Source organism: Hoplias malabaricus, chromosome 15 (assembly GCF_029633855.1).
Source record: "Hoplias malabaricus isolate fHopMal1 chromosome 15, fHopMal1.hap1, whole genome shotgun sequence".
NCBI lineage: Eukaryota > Metazoa > Chordata > Actinopteri > Characiformes > Erythrinidae > Hoplias > Hoplias malabaricus.
Window position 1 is genome coordinate 11,529,592 of NC_089814.1, and position 15,012 is coordinate 11,544,603.

The 15,012-nt window shown below is 40.0% G+C and overlaps 1 protein-coding gene across 4 annotated transcripts in view; it reads right to left on the bottom strand.

Moving 5' to 3' along the window:
* sptan1 (spectrin alpha, non-erythrocytic 1) overlaps nt 1–15,012 on the bottom strand; it is a 34,214-nt gene that overhangs the window by 2,569 nt on the left and 16,633 nt on the right. Inside the window, exons 19-49 of one of the 4 annotated variants that reach the window (XM_066645097.1) lie at nt 14,819–14,953; nt 12,666–12,814; nt 12,356–12,415; nt 11,641–11,839; nt 11,386–11,490; nt 11,071–11,103; nt 10,930–10,965; nt 10,562–10,609; nt 9,391–9,482; nt 9,035–9,179; nt 8,766–8,947; nt 8,493–8,592; nt 8,162–8,359; nt 7,886–8,032; nt 7,676–7,779; nt 7,419–7,581; nt 7,144–7,158; nt 5,518–5,649; nt 4,962–5,099; nt 4,736–4,840; nt 4,158–4,366; nt 3,924–4,044; nt 3,708–3,829; nt 3,413–3,545; nt 3,223–3,321; nt 2,959–3,118; nt 2,797–2,873; nt 2,489–2,698; nt 2,019–2,315; nt 1,788–1,900; nt 1,301–1,318 (exon numbers count right to left, since the gene is read on the bottom strand). In XM_066645097.1, coding sequence (XP_066501194.1) covers nt 1,301–1,318; nt 1,788–1,900; nt 2,019–2,315; nt 2,489–2,698; nt 2,797–2,873; nt 2,959–3,118; nt 3,223–3,321; nt 3,413–3,545; nt 3,708–3,829; nt 3,924–4,044; nt 4,158–4,366; nt 4,736–4,840; nt 4,962–5,099; nt 5,518–5,649; nt 7,144–7,158; nt 7,419–7,581; nt 7,676–7,779; nt 7,886–8,032; nt 8,162–8,359; nt 8,493–8,592; nt 8,766–8,947; nt 9,035–9,179; nt 9,391–9,482; nt 10,562–10,609; nt 10,930–10,965; nt 11,071–11,103; nt 11,386–11,490; nt 11,641–11,839; nt 12,356–12,415; nt 12,666–12,814; nt 14,819–14,953 — 3,845 coding nt within the window. The remainder of the gene's footprint in view (nt 1–1,300; nt 1,319–1,787; nt 1,901–2,018; nt 2,316–2,488; nt 2,699–2,796; nt 2,874–2,958; nt 3,119–3,222; nt 3,322–3,412; nt 3,546–3,707; nt 3,830–3,923; nt 4,045–4,157; nt 4,367–4,735; nt 4,841–4,961; nt 5,100–5,517; nt 5,650–7,143; nt 7,159–7,418; nt 7,582–7,675; nt 7,780–7,885; nt 8,033–8,161; nt 8,360–8,492; nt 8,593–8,765; nt 8,948–9,034; nt 9,180–9,390; nt 9,483–10,561; nt 10,610–10,929; nt 10,966–11,070; nt 11,104–11,385; nt 11,491–11,640; nt 11,840–12,355; nt 12,416–12,665; nt 12,815–14,818; nt 14,954–15,012) is intronic. The other 3 variants (XM_066645099.1, XM_066645098.1, XM_066645100.1) reach the window with 3 other exon arrangements.

Sequence of the window (15,012 nt, forward strand, 5' to 3'; positions counted from 1 at the left end):
GCCTTTAATGCCTTTCTTTTATTAATTACAAAGATGGGACTGATTATGCTTAACCAAATTATTCTTTGTAAGAGGGCAAGGCTATTAAGATGTTCGCACCATTACATTTAGTGCTGGCATTTGTTGAAACCACCAGAATGACCAATATGTTACTGATCATCTATAAAGATCAAGTATCAGCCAAAGGCACAGAAAGAAACGCTGACTGATGCCGAGTAGCACACCATAATCTCCTATTCTTTTCAGAATTTAGCCATATAACTCAATAACTTAAGTACATTTTGTAGGAAAATAATTTAACTACACACTAAAAGCCATTCGAGAATAGCCACTCAGTTCATGCTAATGGACCCCACTCACCTCTATGGGTACCATGCTAGATTAGGGTTACTGATAACAGGGTTAGAAACTGCCATTTTCTACTCAATTTGTTTCCATGGGATATGAGATCATAGGTTAGGACTTGGTACCTCTGGCTATAAGTTTTATAAAAGAAAAGAAAAGAAAAAAGTGTGCGGAAGTCCAAAATTAAGATCAGGAAAATGGTCAGATCTTGATGCAGTTTCCAGCCCTGAGTCTGGTACACAGATATTTTCTCCAAAAGAAAAACCTAAAAATAAAAGAAGTGAACTAAATACACTCGTCACAACAGTGTTGGAGTGGAGCCAGGCTTGTAAGATTAGGAAGCTGGAAAGGTCCATCCGCTTGCCTCGCGGCCACATTGCAGTGAATGTTAGTAGAGGACACTGAGCACACGCAGAGCCCGAATGGTGGTTTTTAGACTCGAGTGCATGAGAGGGACAACCCAAACAATGTGGGGAAAAGGAGTGGGGCCAGATGGGGAAACCAGAAAAATGGAAAAAACCTTCCAGAAAGATCATCATCGACTTCATACTGATAGACACGGATAACCCGCCGATAGGCTATGCTATTCAGAGAGGAGCAGGGAGAGAGGGAGGAATGGAAAAATAGCATAAACGAACAAAGGGAGACATTTGGAAATAGACAAAATATACAGTAACACAAAGGAAAGTGGGAAAAGGCATGAGGGAAATTTAAAGAGCGATACACAAGGTATTACAACATGAATGTTTTCTTTGGTGTTACAAAAGAAAATGAGTGTTCATTACGTAACCATTCATTTCTAACACCCTCTTTTGTCCTAACAGTTCAGTGACATTTTCACTCCCTGACACTGTAACAATCTACACTACTTTCCTGAAGTCTCACAATATCTCTATCACACAAACACACAAAACATTTAACACAGAGAATGATATTGAAAAAAAATGATATTAACCCATCCAGAAGATATGTCCTGATTAGAAAAGTGATCCCAAGCATCAGGAGTAGCAGCGAGAGAGCGGGAAGGAGAGAGAAAAACAAACAGTTAAACAACAAGCAGTGACATTATGGCCACTTATCAAAACCCACATGAATTAGAGATGCGCTGTAAGAAGCCCGTTTTTCCTTACAAAACGTCCACAGACCACTTATGTGGTTGTGTTAAAGCTTGTGATTTAAACTGTATCTTCCCACTCACCACACGATATTCACACATAACACAGCAAAGCATGCACTGATTTTATGTGATTTTAAGAAAGAGTTTCTGCATGTAATGCTTGTGAATATAAGACATCCAAGCAGCAGAAATGTGCTGACAATGAAAGCTGAATCAAATGTTTGTAGACCTATGTTGCATGCAGTAGAAACATGTAAAGTCTGCTTAAATAACATCTAAATAAAGGATATATGGGCTAAAAATCATTGTTCCGATCTTCTTGTACCTGGTCTCTTGCAGCCACTGGTGGAATGCATTGGCATGTTGAGCAAACTCCTGCCTGAGCTTATCGTTCTCTTCCTGCCTCCTCTGCTCCTTCTGCAGCTCCAGCTCACGCTCCTGTAAAGCACATGCAGCAATTGTATGTAATTTATAGTCAAAATATCCTTTAAGTGCATGTTTAATAGATATGCATCAGGTAATAATCAAAGAAAATGTATGTGTATCTTATTCATACCTTGATGATCTTTTGCAAGTTCCTCCAGGTCTCCTCCAGTGCTTCCATGGTGAACCAGGTGTAAGGGTTCGACACCACCTGGTAGCTTTTGATCTGGCGGTCTAGCTCTGCTAGCTGGCTGAAGTCAGCCTCAGCAGAGCTGAGTGAAGACCGGAAAGCATCGTGGGCCTCTCTCAGAGCCTTGATCTCCTCCAGGGAGTTGCACCTCACCGGGTCCGTCAGATCTTCCTCTGCATTCTCAAACCAGCTGTTGAAGGCAGAAGCCTTCTTGGCAAAGGTCAGGAACAAGTCCTCAACCTGGATGGGAAAGTAGATAAAGCGCCTTGTTAAAATGATCTAAATACTGTGAACACTACTGTACACATCAGTCCCCAAACCAACCTCTGCATTCTTTTCAGTCTGAAAATACACAAACACACACAAGTCAGGACTGCTAATGAAGGACAAATGTTGAGAATGGTGCTGTTCACCTTTCTGAAGTGCTCCTGAGCTTCCAGTAGTTTTTTCTTGCGGGCAGCAGAGTTGGATAGCAGCTGGTTCCAACGTTTCATCAGGGTGGCGTGACGTGCCTCGATGGCTTTGGATTGCACGTGTTTGGCCGCTAGGAGCTGGTCCTTCAGGGCGGTGATGTTGGTGATTCCTTCCTGCTGGAAGGCCTGAAGGCCAGCATCAAAGGTTTCCTGTAGCAAAGGAGTTCATTAGCTGAACAATACTGCAGGAGACAGCTTTGAAGCTCTTTTAGATACTGAGCAGGTGTTCAGTTTCTCTATGAACATACCTGCTTAGTAAGAAGCGTCTGCACTGAAGAAAGATCACGTCCATAGTCGTCAGTCTTTAGACTGTTCTCTTTTTCTCCTAATAATACACAAGTCAGAGGTTAGCAATTCCTGCAAAAAGACCAACATTTTTTGAAATGATATTCAGTTCTGTCTTCACTCACCAATCCAGGACTCTACCACATCAGCCTTCCAGTTGAACTGCAGGAAAGCAGAGTTCTCATCCAGCTTGGCTTTCCTCTGAGCTGCAGCTCTCTCCAGCTCAGAAACTTTGCCCCTCAGGGCCTTCATCTTGGCTGTGATGTTGTCAACATGGTGATTCTCCTGCACAGAGTGTTGTCAGCAAGGATATTTAAATTTCTGTATTCCGTGTTTGTAGTAATTAAGAACTTCCACACTACTATTTTTATCTCTTGAATGAATTATACCTTCTTGATGAGCTCATCTCCATTGGAACATACATCATTCACTCTGTCTCTATGCACAGTAAAATCAGTTTCAAATGCTTCATGTTTCTTCAACAAGCCCTAAAACAACAAAAAAGAAAATTAAACTATTGTCAGCCAAGTACTACAAGAGTAGTAGAAGACATTGTTTTTTTAAAAGCTGTTTACATACCTGCACAGCTGCCAGTGTGTCACCGTAGTCTTCACTTCCAACCAGATTTAGCTTCTCATTAATCCAGGCTTCTTCTTCCTCCACATTTGCCACAAACTGCTGATATTCCAGCGACTCTTCAAGCCTCTGCCCCCTATATATATATTAAATTAAAACCCACAACACAACACACACACACAAACAAACAACTAGTTACACCAAGGTATGCTCCAAAATACTAAAACAAATGATGCTGTATGAGATCAGCATAATACACCTTTGGAGAAAAATGAGTAAGTGTTGAGTGCAGACTCACCTGGCAGCAGCCAAATCCTTCAGCTCCTTCCAGTGCTCTACAAACTGGGCCAACCTCTGCTGGATCTCCTCCTGCCCGATGGTGTTGTCATCAGACAGCTTCTTCCCAGTCTCTAACACAGACTAGAGAAGACAGTCAATGTTAGCTTTCAACTATATAACTACACCATCAAAGCTGGCACTGCTAGAAGCAAAAGAAACCCAGACAGTTCCTCACCTGAATGGCTGGCTCATGAGCTCCCAGCTCAGCCTCCAGTCTCTTATGTTTCTTCCTCAGATTCTGTACTCCTGTCAAATCACGTCCATAGTCCTCCGAACTCACTAACAACTTTTTCTCTCTATACGTAACAAAAGGAAGGTGTGCTTATTTTTAGAGAACATTATATAATTTCAAAGTTTTCTGGAAAAAGTGTGGTAAATATCTCATCCACATCTACTACAATACACATACTTGATCCAAGATTCTTCATCATCCAGGTCCCTGAAGAACTGGTGAAGACGATGAGACTCGTTCAGCTTGGCACGACGTCCCGCAGCCATGCTTTTGATTTTTCCAAAACGACCATTAACAGCATCGCGTTTGTCCTTGACCTGAGATGTGTCGAAGGCATTACTGGCCATCAGGCTATCAGCCTGGCCATTCAGGTCCTTCAAACGATCCTGGAAGCACAAGGAGAGTTGGATACAATTTATCTTCATTGTTCTTCGCTACGAGCACTGGTTACGCTACAAAGAATTGACACGTCTGTTGCTCTGCATACTTCGTTTGCCACTTTCACTGTTATTCATAGATCAGAACACCCAAAGAACCGGTATGGTTTGGGTGATAGATCATTCTCAGTGCTGCAGTGACACCAACATGGGGGTGGTGTGTTTATGCCAGTACAAGTGAATCGGACAGTAGTACTGCTGGAGTTTATGAACCTCTCTGTGTCACTGCAGGACTGAGAAAAGTCAGTCCTGCGTGCAGTAATGTAGGACTAGAGGACGACAACAGTGTTGTGGTTGGTTGGTGTATGTTTACTTTACCTCATGTGCAGAAATGTCTGCCTCCAGAAGCTGGTGTTTCTTCAGCAGATTGTTGACTGAGGCCAGATCTTTACCGTAATCCTCAGAAGCAAGAAGAGCTTCCACCTGGGTTGAAGATTATGCATTATTCATTTAGTTTTGACTTTTACCACTGGTGTGTTTACTTGAAATGTAACTGATGTCAGATGCCAGTATAGAGGTGCAAGCACTGAAGACAAATTTATACCTCAGAGAGCCAGAAGTCAAAGTCCTTGATGCCAGTGTTGAAGTTCTGCTGCTTGTTGGCTTCCTTCAGCTTCTGACTCTTCTCAGCAGATTTGTTCACCAGGAACTGCCATTGCTCATCCAGAGCAACGAGGCGAGACTGGAAACACACAAAAAGCTCTCCTTCATTAGATATGGTTATCAAGTCTAAAACACCAATTAACATAAATAGGAATATGACATGTACTATTAAAATGCTGGCCCTATTAGCAATAAAATTATCAACACATTAATTATTTTGTTATATTAGCGTATCTATTGTGTATCTATTAAGTGTTCTGAAATTTTTTACAACATAAAAATGGATCATAAATATTACTAAAACAAAAAAGGGGAAATGCCTTTGGATTTATTGTTAACATGTATAAAATGTAACAAACAAACAAGTTTACATAATGGTAAGAGGGGTCATATGTTTTTGTCCCTGTATCAGAAAAGACTCTCTCCCCCTGCTCTGCTACTTTCTGTTCTCTTAGACACACAACTAAAATATTTTAAATATTTTGCTTTACATTTACCTTAACGGCATCTTCACTTCCAGCGCATGCACCTCTCTGGATGAGGGCGTTGCCAGTATCGATGACTCCCCGGATTCTGTCAGCATTTGCATGAAGCTCAGCTTCAAAAGCCTGGTGCTTCTGGTGCTTACTCTGAAAGCAGCAAGGAATAGACATAATAAGACATGCTAGAGTGGCTGACTTTGTGATTCTCTGCCTTCGCACAAAGTTATACTAGGCTTACTGTAGTGAACCACAAATGACAGACATAAATAAAACAGCTCAGCAGACAGTAATCTCTATTTTTAAAACTGTGGGGAGAATGGTTGGTTGATAAATGTGTGGTTAAGTGAGTGAGCATTTATCCTTATGTTAAAAATTAAAGAGAACCATTTTTAAAATGCAAAGTGGAAAGTGGATGGTGCCATTACACACCATAAGCAGTGGTGAATGTGAAATTAATACACCATTAAACAAGAACAGATAATTAATATTACTACTACAAATGAATGAATGAATATTTTAGAAAAATGAGGTGGAGGGCACAATCCAGCACAAAATGAGCATCTGTGGATAACTCAAAAGAGCTGGGCTGTTTTGCCTCTTTGTTCCACACAGTTGTTAAATCCAGACAGAAAGAGACAGAGATGTCTAAGAAATAGCTATAGCTTGCAAGTACACACACAAATGAAGCACTGTCCTCCACTGCATAAGCCTTTAGAGCACTGCACGTGGCTAACCCATTCTGCTGGCTTTAACAAGCAGCTAAAATGAAGCAAAGCAGAATTCTTGTCAAGGCAGCTCTCCATCTCTTTCAATCATGGGAAACATTTCCTTACATTTTTTTTGGTTGAAATAACAGTTTTTTATAGTATTACTATAGTGAGTATAGCTCACTATATCTCTGAGGTTGTGTCATTATCCTGCAGTTAGCACCTTGCTAGAAACTCTGGGTCTAGGCCTTTTAGCATATGGAAAAATAATAAATGAGGTTTTCAAAAATTGCCTCCATTTAATTCTGTGGCAAAAAAATAACAAAAAAAAAAAAAAAAAAAAAAAAAAAAAAAAAAAAAAAAAAAAAGAAAGATCATGGAACCCACTGGATTATGAGGTCAAAAAAGCCAAAGTATTGCAACACCTTTTTGCATTAAATTTTCAAAATTCAGAGGATCCAGTGACACTGGAGTAAAAGAAAACTCATGTCAAAACTTTTAACATAGCAGCGATTTCTAAAAATCCTGTTCATTTTCCCATAGAATAAAATGGCCTGGACTCAGGAGTTCCTTATAGTCTTGCAGCTGACTAAAAAATTAATGTACAACTTCAGTTCGGTTGTCTATCCATATATACGTTGTATGGAACAGATTCCAAACAAGACAGCCCAACACGAACAATACAATAAAACAGCAAAAAGGGGAGAACACCGCACCCAGCAATTAAATAATTAAAAAAACTATTTCAATGGTGGAACCAACCAGATAAATTATAAAACAAAAGTGCACAGTCTATATGATGACAGGATAAAAAAATAAATCCACAAGAAGCAAAACACTGGGACACAACTAATACACGTCTACAGACACAACAGACGCAGACACGTGAAGATTTCTAACTGGGGTTAGTTAGCTGACACACTACTCAACTTACCAGCAGCTTGGACAGCTAAAACAGACAATGAGAACAGAGAGAGGTTCAGTTTCATTCCCCCCGACACACACACACACACACACAAGGTGAAGGAGTTATAGGAGAGACATACTTTATTGTAATACTGTATTTGTTCAAAGGGTCTGTATTAACAAGGGTAAAAACTGACCATAAAGGTCCATTAAACAAGGTTAGATTTACAATGAATTAAAGAATTACACAAATAAGGGCTGTCAGGCAGAGGATAGCAAAGTTCCTGAAGAATTATAACCTACCTGGATGTTAGTCGGGTCTTTGTAAGACTCATCAGTGGCTGTCTGCAGTTTCTCACTGATCCAGGCCTCAATCTCATCCACATCTCGGCTGAACTGCTGCAGTGTCTGAGATTCACCCAGCTTAGAGCGCTTCTCAATCATCTGAGCCTTCAGACGGCGCCACCTAGTGGTGGTAATATATTCACATTCAGTACACAAACTTGAACAAAAAAAACATTCCCAAGGGTTAAGGTCTAACAGCGAAGTAAAATTCAAACCTGTCCAAGACTTCATTGCGACGGTTAAAGATTTCAGGCTTGGCATAATGGTCAGCAGAAATCAGCTGGTCAGCAAACGACTGCAATGCAGCAATCTTCTCCTCCTGTGATAGAGAGCAGCGTGCGCAGATCAATGAGAGAAACTATGAATTCATATCCATAAGTTGGAGACAGAAGGTGAACAGAACTCTGACTGACAACAGAACTAACCTGCACATTGATGGCTTTGTCAAAATCTTCATGTTTCTTAATGAGGGCCTCCACGCTGTCCAGAGAGTCGCCCTTGTCATCACTGGCCAGGAAAGCCTCTCTTGCTGCCATCCAGTTCTCTGCTTGTTCACAGTCACGGTTGAACAGCTGAAGAAAACAGGCATGGCATCAATCACTAAAAGGGATCTTATTTTGGAGAATGTTATATAAGATATTGTATTGTTTCCTAAAAAGCATTAAACACATGGTCGCAGAATCTATTCTCAACTTGATTACCTGTAGCTCCAGGCACTGGTCCAGCATCATCCTGCGCTGCACCCAGGCTTTTTCTAGGTCCGCCCTCTCGCGGTCCAGAGCTTCCAGCTTCTGCTGGATCTCAGGGCTGGCATAGTGACCACGAGCCAAAAGTTGTTGGCCAAACTGTTCAAAGGCCTGGAAGGTACCTGCACGGGCATCAATCTCAGTACGGTGTTCCTGTTGAGACATTTAACATAAATAAGGAAAAATACTCCACAACTTGGCATTTCTCATTTCAGGCTGTAATATATTTAATATCAGAAGAGCAGAGTTACTAAAGAGTATATTTATGAAGGATTATTATTATGACCTGATGTCTCTCCAGCAAGGCTTCAGCTCCAGTTACATCTTTAGCTAGCTCATCAGAGGACACAAGTCCTCGGATACCATTGATCCAAGACATTAGATCTCTGCAGAAATAAAAACATGTTTTTAGCGGAAAGGACAGGTATATACTGCAATAACAACACCAAGGTCTATGAAGCCAAAAATGTCTGGAGAACTGAATAAAATATCCCTTCTATTATTAGTCCAACATAATTCAATCTAAATACATGTACACTTCCTGAACTCTTTCCTTTACCTGAAGTCACTGAGGAAGCGCTGTAGGTCATGAGAATTGCCCAGTTTGTCTTTACGCTGGTCAGCACGGCCAACCAAGCTGCTCCAGGCTGTGTTCAGCTCGGTGCATTTCTCCTGGATGTCATCCACAGCTTCTGGATGTGATTGGATCAGACGCTCTGCTGTGTCGCCCAGGGAGTTCACCTGGAATAGGCACCACAGTGCAATTTAGAATAAGATTGTTTTCACCTAATGTGACCAAAGCAGTGTGGAGAATGCAGATGTGTGTACCTTGTCTCCGAGAGCAGCCAGGTCTCTCTCAAAGCCCTCATGTTTGCGCTGCAGTGCCTGAACACTGGCCAGGTCATGGCCATAGTTGTCAGTGTTAAGGGCCTGGTTCTTCTCTTCAATCCACTCTTTGGTCTCATCCGCATCCCTGCAAAATGATTGCGATTCTTTTGGGTTAATCAAGAAAGTAATTAATTTTACTCAGCAACCTTAGGTTTTAGGATTTTAACCAGCAATTTATATATATATATATATATATATTGTTTCTATAAATCATGGTGGCTCCTGGTTAAAGTTGTTGTATGTTACTCTAAATTAACTGAAAATTAAAGTGTGAAAATATGCTGACTCTTAAATACCTGTGGAACCTCTGAACCTCATGGGCACTTCCCAGCATGTTGCTCCTGTCCTCCGCTAGCTGTTGCAGGGCCCTCCAGCGGTTGTTCAACTCCTGTAAAATGACTTATGATCTTATGATTACAGTTCTATCACAAATACTTTTCTCTAACCTCACCGAATTTAATAGCATGGTAGCCTCATAAGAATCCAACCATGCTCTGCCAGATTCTCTATGAGTGTCTAAAATCTATCATTTGCTAGCTAGGTTTCCAGCCACATATTTAATAGTAGTATTTTTATATACATTATTTTAAATAAATATATACCGACTGAAACAGAAAACATTTTTGTTGGAAATATTTGCCAAATAAATCCTGTTAATGTGACAAATAAATAATAAAACAATTAAATGTTAAAATGGTTGTGTTCAGTTATAGTTAAAGAAAACCTAACAGAAAGTAACAGGTATCAGTTTATCAGAAAAATGTAAATACATCTTATCAAAGGAAAAATACTGAATTGTATTAAATGGTGAACCATCACAAGACTCCTGCCATAGATCCTGAGCTGTTCTATTTACCAGTATGTTTTGCCTCCACAGATTTCCTGTGTAAACTGAACAATTTCTTTCAGTATTTTTTTTTCTTTTTAAATGAAATAGTCCTGAAGAGTATGTATTCTTTTCCATAGACCTGATAGAAACATTATTAGCTGCAAAGATTATATTACAATATTTTAATTTTATAGGACAGCTGGATGGAAACCTGGCTACAGCCTACAGTTTTTTTCCAGCAAAAGTAATATGACATAATATTTGGGTACAACACAAGAAGGTTTCATGATGATATGCAAAATGCTTAGGTGCATGACAACAAAAAACGAGTTACAACAGGGGTTACATGTGCAGGCATACTGACATTCTGGCAGATAAAAACTATCTACAAAATGTCATCAAAAATGGGAAAAGAATGACAATGAGATCACATGACGGTAGACACAATTCAGGACGGATGCCTTGGAAATTACAGCAGGGTTAGGTAAGATCACATAATGGGAATCAACACAAAAGTTACCAGAGACGATGGACCATAACAGGGGAGTTAGTCTTCGAGGCACAGGGGATATAATGGTGGATTTAGTGAGGATGGTTGCAGGGGACATTGGCTTTAGAGGGTAGCACAATGGGCTTACCTTAATAGTATTAAAGTTAGCCGTCGTTTGGACAGCCATGCGAATAGACTAGTTCAAGTTGAAAAAAGAAAAATAAATAAATAAATAAATAAAACACAGGGAGAGAAAGGACAGGAGGAAACAAAATAGAAATAATCACACCAGTCAAGAGAAAAGTCACCACATTCATTTACAGAACAGGGTTCTATTTTTCCACACAGAACCAACCACCACAAAAATATTAAAGTGTGAGAGACCCCAAATTCCATCAAAGAAAAACTCCAATAATTTTTCATGCACAATCAACCCATCTACTACTTCCCATATTAAAGGCAATACAGTTACAACTTCTGCAAGTACTTAACATTTAAACATAGACTTCACATTACCTTCCATGGAGAGGCAGATTTGGAATCAGCTTCATCCTGTAAAATAAAAGGAGATTAAATTAATGTTTTCAAATCTACTGACAGAATCTTATTTATTCAGGTATGCAGACACCCCATGCAGAATATGTACTAAATAATGACCTTGCCAGGAGCAGAGCCCAACACTTCTTGTTGCTGAGAGGAATTGACAGGGGTAGGAAAGGAGGGGAGGTAAGATAGGGAGAAAATATTAGGTTAAGCTTCAAAGTAATTAGTCTAAAAATAAAAAATCTTTACAAATCCCTTAATTTTCCAGACATAAAAACTATCAGCGGAGGTTACACATTTCCTATGTTAAGATACAAACATGTTTAATAGCAGATTATATGTAACAGGTTTTGTATACATGCTAAACATTTCAACACACTCATTAAGAGCATACCTTCAATCAAAAATATTTCAAAAAAAGTTGCTCACCTGTGCTTGCACTAATGGAGCCTCTTCAGCCATCAGTCCCTCAGACTCCAGCTCTGATGCCACTTTGTTGATGTCTCGTAGACGAGACTCATTTGCTTTCAGATCCTGGAGACAAAGGATATACAATGACAAAATGGTTAGTAACCATTTTAACACAGGAATTTAACTCTTACTGAACTCAAGCCAGAACTGAAAACAGATGTTTTGAGCATGAAAAAGGGTTAAGATACAAACAGGTACGTTGCAGATACATACCTTCTGGAAATCATCAAACTTCTTCTGCAGCACCTCCACTTGCTCCAGGTCCGAGCCCACTTCCTCATTAGTCAGTGCTCCCTCCTTCTCATTGATCCACTGCTGCAGCTCATTGGCCTCACGGAACAGCATGAACTTCTTACAGCTCTTCTCCAGCATGTCCTTCCTCTTCTCGCCGAGTTCCAGCAGAGTGCCATACCTGGGATAAACAGAAAATGATCAGGATCCTGTTGGTGCACTCAACTGACCTCCTCATTATCTGTGGTCTTACTGGATTTTGACCCAATCAGCAAGTATCTCTAATCAACTCAATTGGCTGTGATTGCGATTGGCTAATGACATGTTGGTGGAATTAAGCTGAAACAAAATCCAGCAAGTACTGAAGCATCCAAAGAAAACAGTAGGAGGAGGGCAAAAAACACGAGGAAAAGGTAAAAATGTCCACGTGTCACCATTAGGCAAGATTTAGGAGAGAGTAATATGGCTTCTATCCCTTTCATGAATAGAAGAGGCATGGAAAGATGACCTTGCAGAGAAAAGAAAACTGAATAAATGCAATGGATGAATGATGAGAGGTCAAAATTACAGTCACAACATCTACATCAGCACTAGCAACTACTAAAAAGAAGATGAGTTATGGAATCATGGGAGGTTTCACAGATGGAGTCTTGTTGGATTATAAACAGCATAAATGGGAGGTGTGGGTCCTACTCACAGCTCCTCAACCTGCTTCATGCGTACAGATACACTGCACACCTCCTTGGTGACCATAGTCCTGCCACAAGGCAGGCCAAGCACATATGCAGGCATTAGTGATTAGAATAGAGAAAGAAAGAAACGGGGGCGGGGGAGATAAAGAAAGGCAGAAACATTAGAGCAAATGATGAATTAGTTTTCACAGTTTGCAAAAAGCTGATCTTTACAGGAGGGAAGGAGATGAAAAAGAAGTTAAGGGTTAAATATTTCTAATTATTTTTAGTGTAGCCTACCACAGAAATCTCACTAAGTAAATGAGGGCTTCTTACTGGTTCTCAATCTGATCCTGGCGCAGAGCAATGCTGCCCTGTTCGTCCAGAAGGTTCTCACGAGAAGAGGACTGTGTTGGGTCCAGCTTTTTTACATAGGCTGCAGGAACAAATCCCTGCCTGTCGTTTACTTCCACCTTCCACCAATCCTGAGGAGCAATGGCAGAATATAATGCATTTTTTTAATATGTTGCATATTTTTACATGTTCAATATTCACCAAAAATGACTGTAACGTAGCTATACCCAAGTGGTAATATAACATTATTCTTTTTCAATGGATGTAACAATATCGTAAGTTTATCTAACTACTTACATGCTTTTGTATAGGAATGCTGTCTTACACTAGCAGATAATGTTGCACAGAACAATGTAAAACAACTAAGCTAGAGTTGGTTGAATAATCTTCTAATATTCTTACAAAATCATCATTAAGAGAACGTTTAGAAATTGTGACTACATTATTGACTCAAGCATTTAATAGTGATCACATTTACCACCCCAATTCCAATGAAGTTGGGATGTTGTGTAAAACATAAATAAAAACAGAATACGATGATTTGCAAATCCATTTCAAAATATATTCAATTGAATACACTACAAAGACAAGATATTTAATGTTCAAATCGATTTTTTTTTTTTTTTTTTTGCAAATAGTCTCGCATTTTGAATTTAAGGCCTGCAACACGTTCCAAAAGAGTTGAAACAGGGGCAACAAAAGACTAACTGGAGGTTAACTGGAAACAGGTGAGTGTCATGACTGGGTATAAGGAGCATCCTCAAAGGGGCTCAGTCATTCACAAGCAAAGATGGGTGCGAGGTTCACCACTTTGTGAACAACAAATCGTCCCACAGTTTAAGAAGAACGTTTCAATTATAAGAACAATTGCAAGGAATTTAGGGATTTCATCATCTACAGTCCATAATATCATCAAAAGATTCAGAGAATCTGAAGTATGCAGCAAAGTCAAAAACCAACATTGAATGCCTGTGACCTTTCGATCCCTCTCGCAGCACTGCATTAAAAATCGACATCATTCTGCAATGGATATTACCACATGGGCTCAGGAACATTTCAGAAAACCATTGTCAGTGAACATAGTTTGTTGCTCCATCTACAAGTGCAAGTTAAAACTCTAATATGCAAAGCGAAAGTCATATATCAACAACACCCATAAACGCCACCGGCTTCTCTGGGCCCGAGTTCATCTGAGATGGACTGACGCAAAGTGGAAACGTGTCCTGTGGGCTGACGAGTCCACATTTCAAATTGTTTTTAGAAATTATGGACATCGTGACCTCTGGGCCAAAGAGGAAAAGGACTGTCCAGATTGTTATCAGCGCAAAGTTCAAAAGCCAGCATCTCTGATGGTATGGTGGTGTGTTAGTGCCCATGGCATGGGTAACTTGTACATCTGTGAAGGCACCATTAATGCTGAAAGGTACATACAGGTTTTGGAGCAACATATGCTGCCATCCAAGATGTGTGTGAAAACTTCAATGAAGTCTTCAAAACAAGTTCAGTCTTTTTCAGGGACGTCCCTGCTTATTTGAGCAAGCCAGGCCACATTGAGCAATACCAATCCACATTCTACCTGTGTTACAACAGCGTGGCTTCATAGTAAAAGAACGCAGGTACTAGACTGGCCTGCCTGCAGTCCAGACCTGTCTCCCATTGAAAATTTGGGGTGCATTATGAAGCACAAAATATGACAACGGAGGCCCTGGACTGAAGTTGTACGTCAAACAAGAATGGGAAAGAATTACACAGACAAAGCTTCAACAATTAGTTTCCTCAGTTGCCAAAGGCTTATTGAGTGCTGTTAAAAGGAAAGGTGATATAACACAGTGGTAAACATGCCCCTGTCACAACTTTTTTCGAATGTGTTGCAGGCCTCAAATTCAAAATGAGTGAATATTTGCAAAAAAAACTTAAACGTTTATCTGTTTGAACATTAAATATCTTGTCTCTGAAGTGTATTCAATTGAATATAGATTGAAAAGGATTTGCAAATCATCATATTCTGTTTTTATTTATGTTTTACACAACGTCCCACATTCATTGGAATTGGGGTTGTATTACTGTGCTTAAAATTCAACCAACAAGAGAGTTTTACCATTCTAACATTCCCATTTAATGTTATGAGAAGGTACCTTGTTAGTGCTGTTGAGCAGGGTGAGGATGTCACCCTTCTTCATGGTGACCTCGCGAGGACTCTTCTCTTGATAGTCATATAGAGCCAGCACTAATTCCTTTCCAGTCTCATCATCAGTTGGGGCCACTTGTTGCTGTTGGATGCACAATTGAGCAAGACGAGTAAGACATAATTCACTTCAGATTCCTTCTG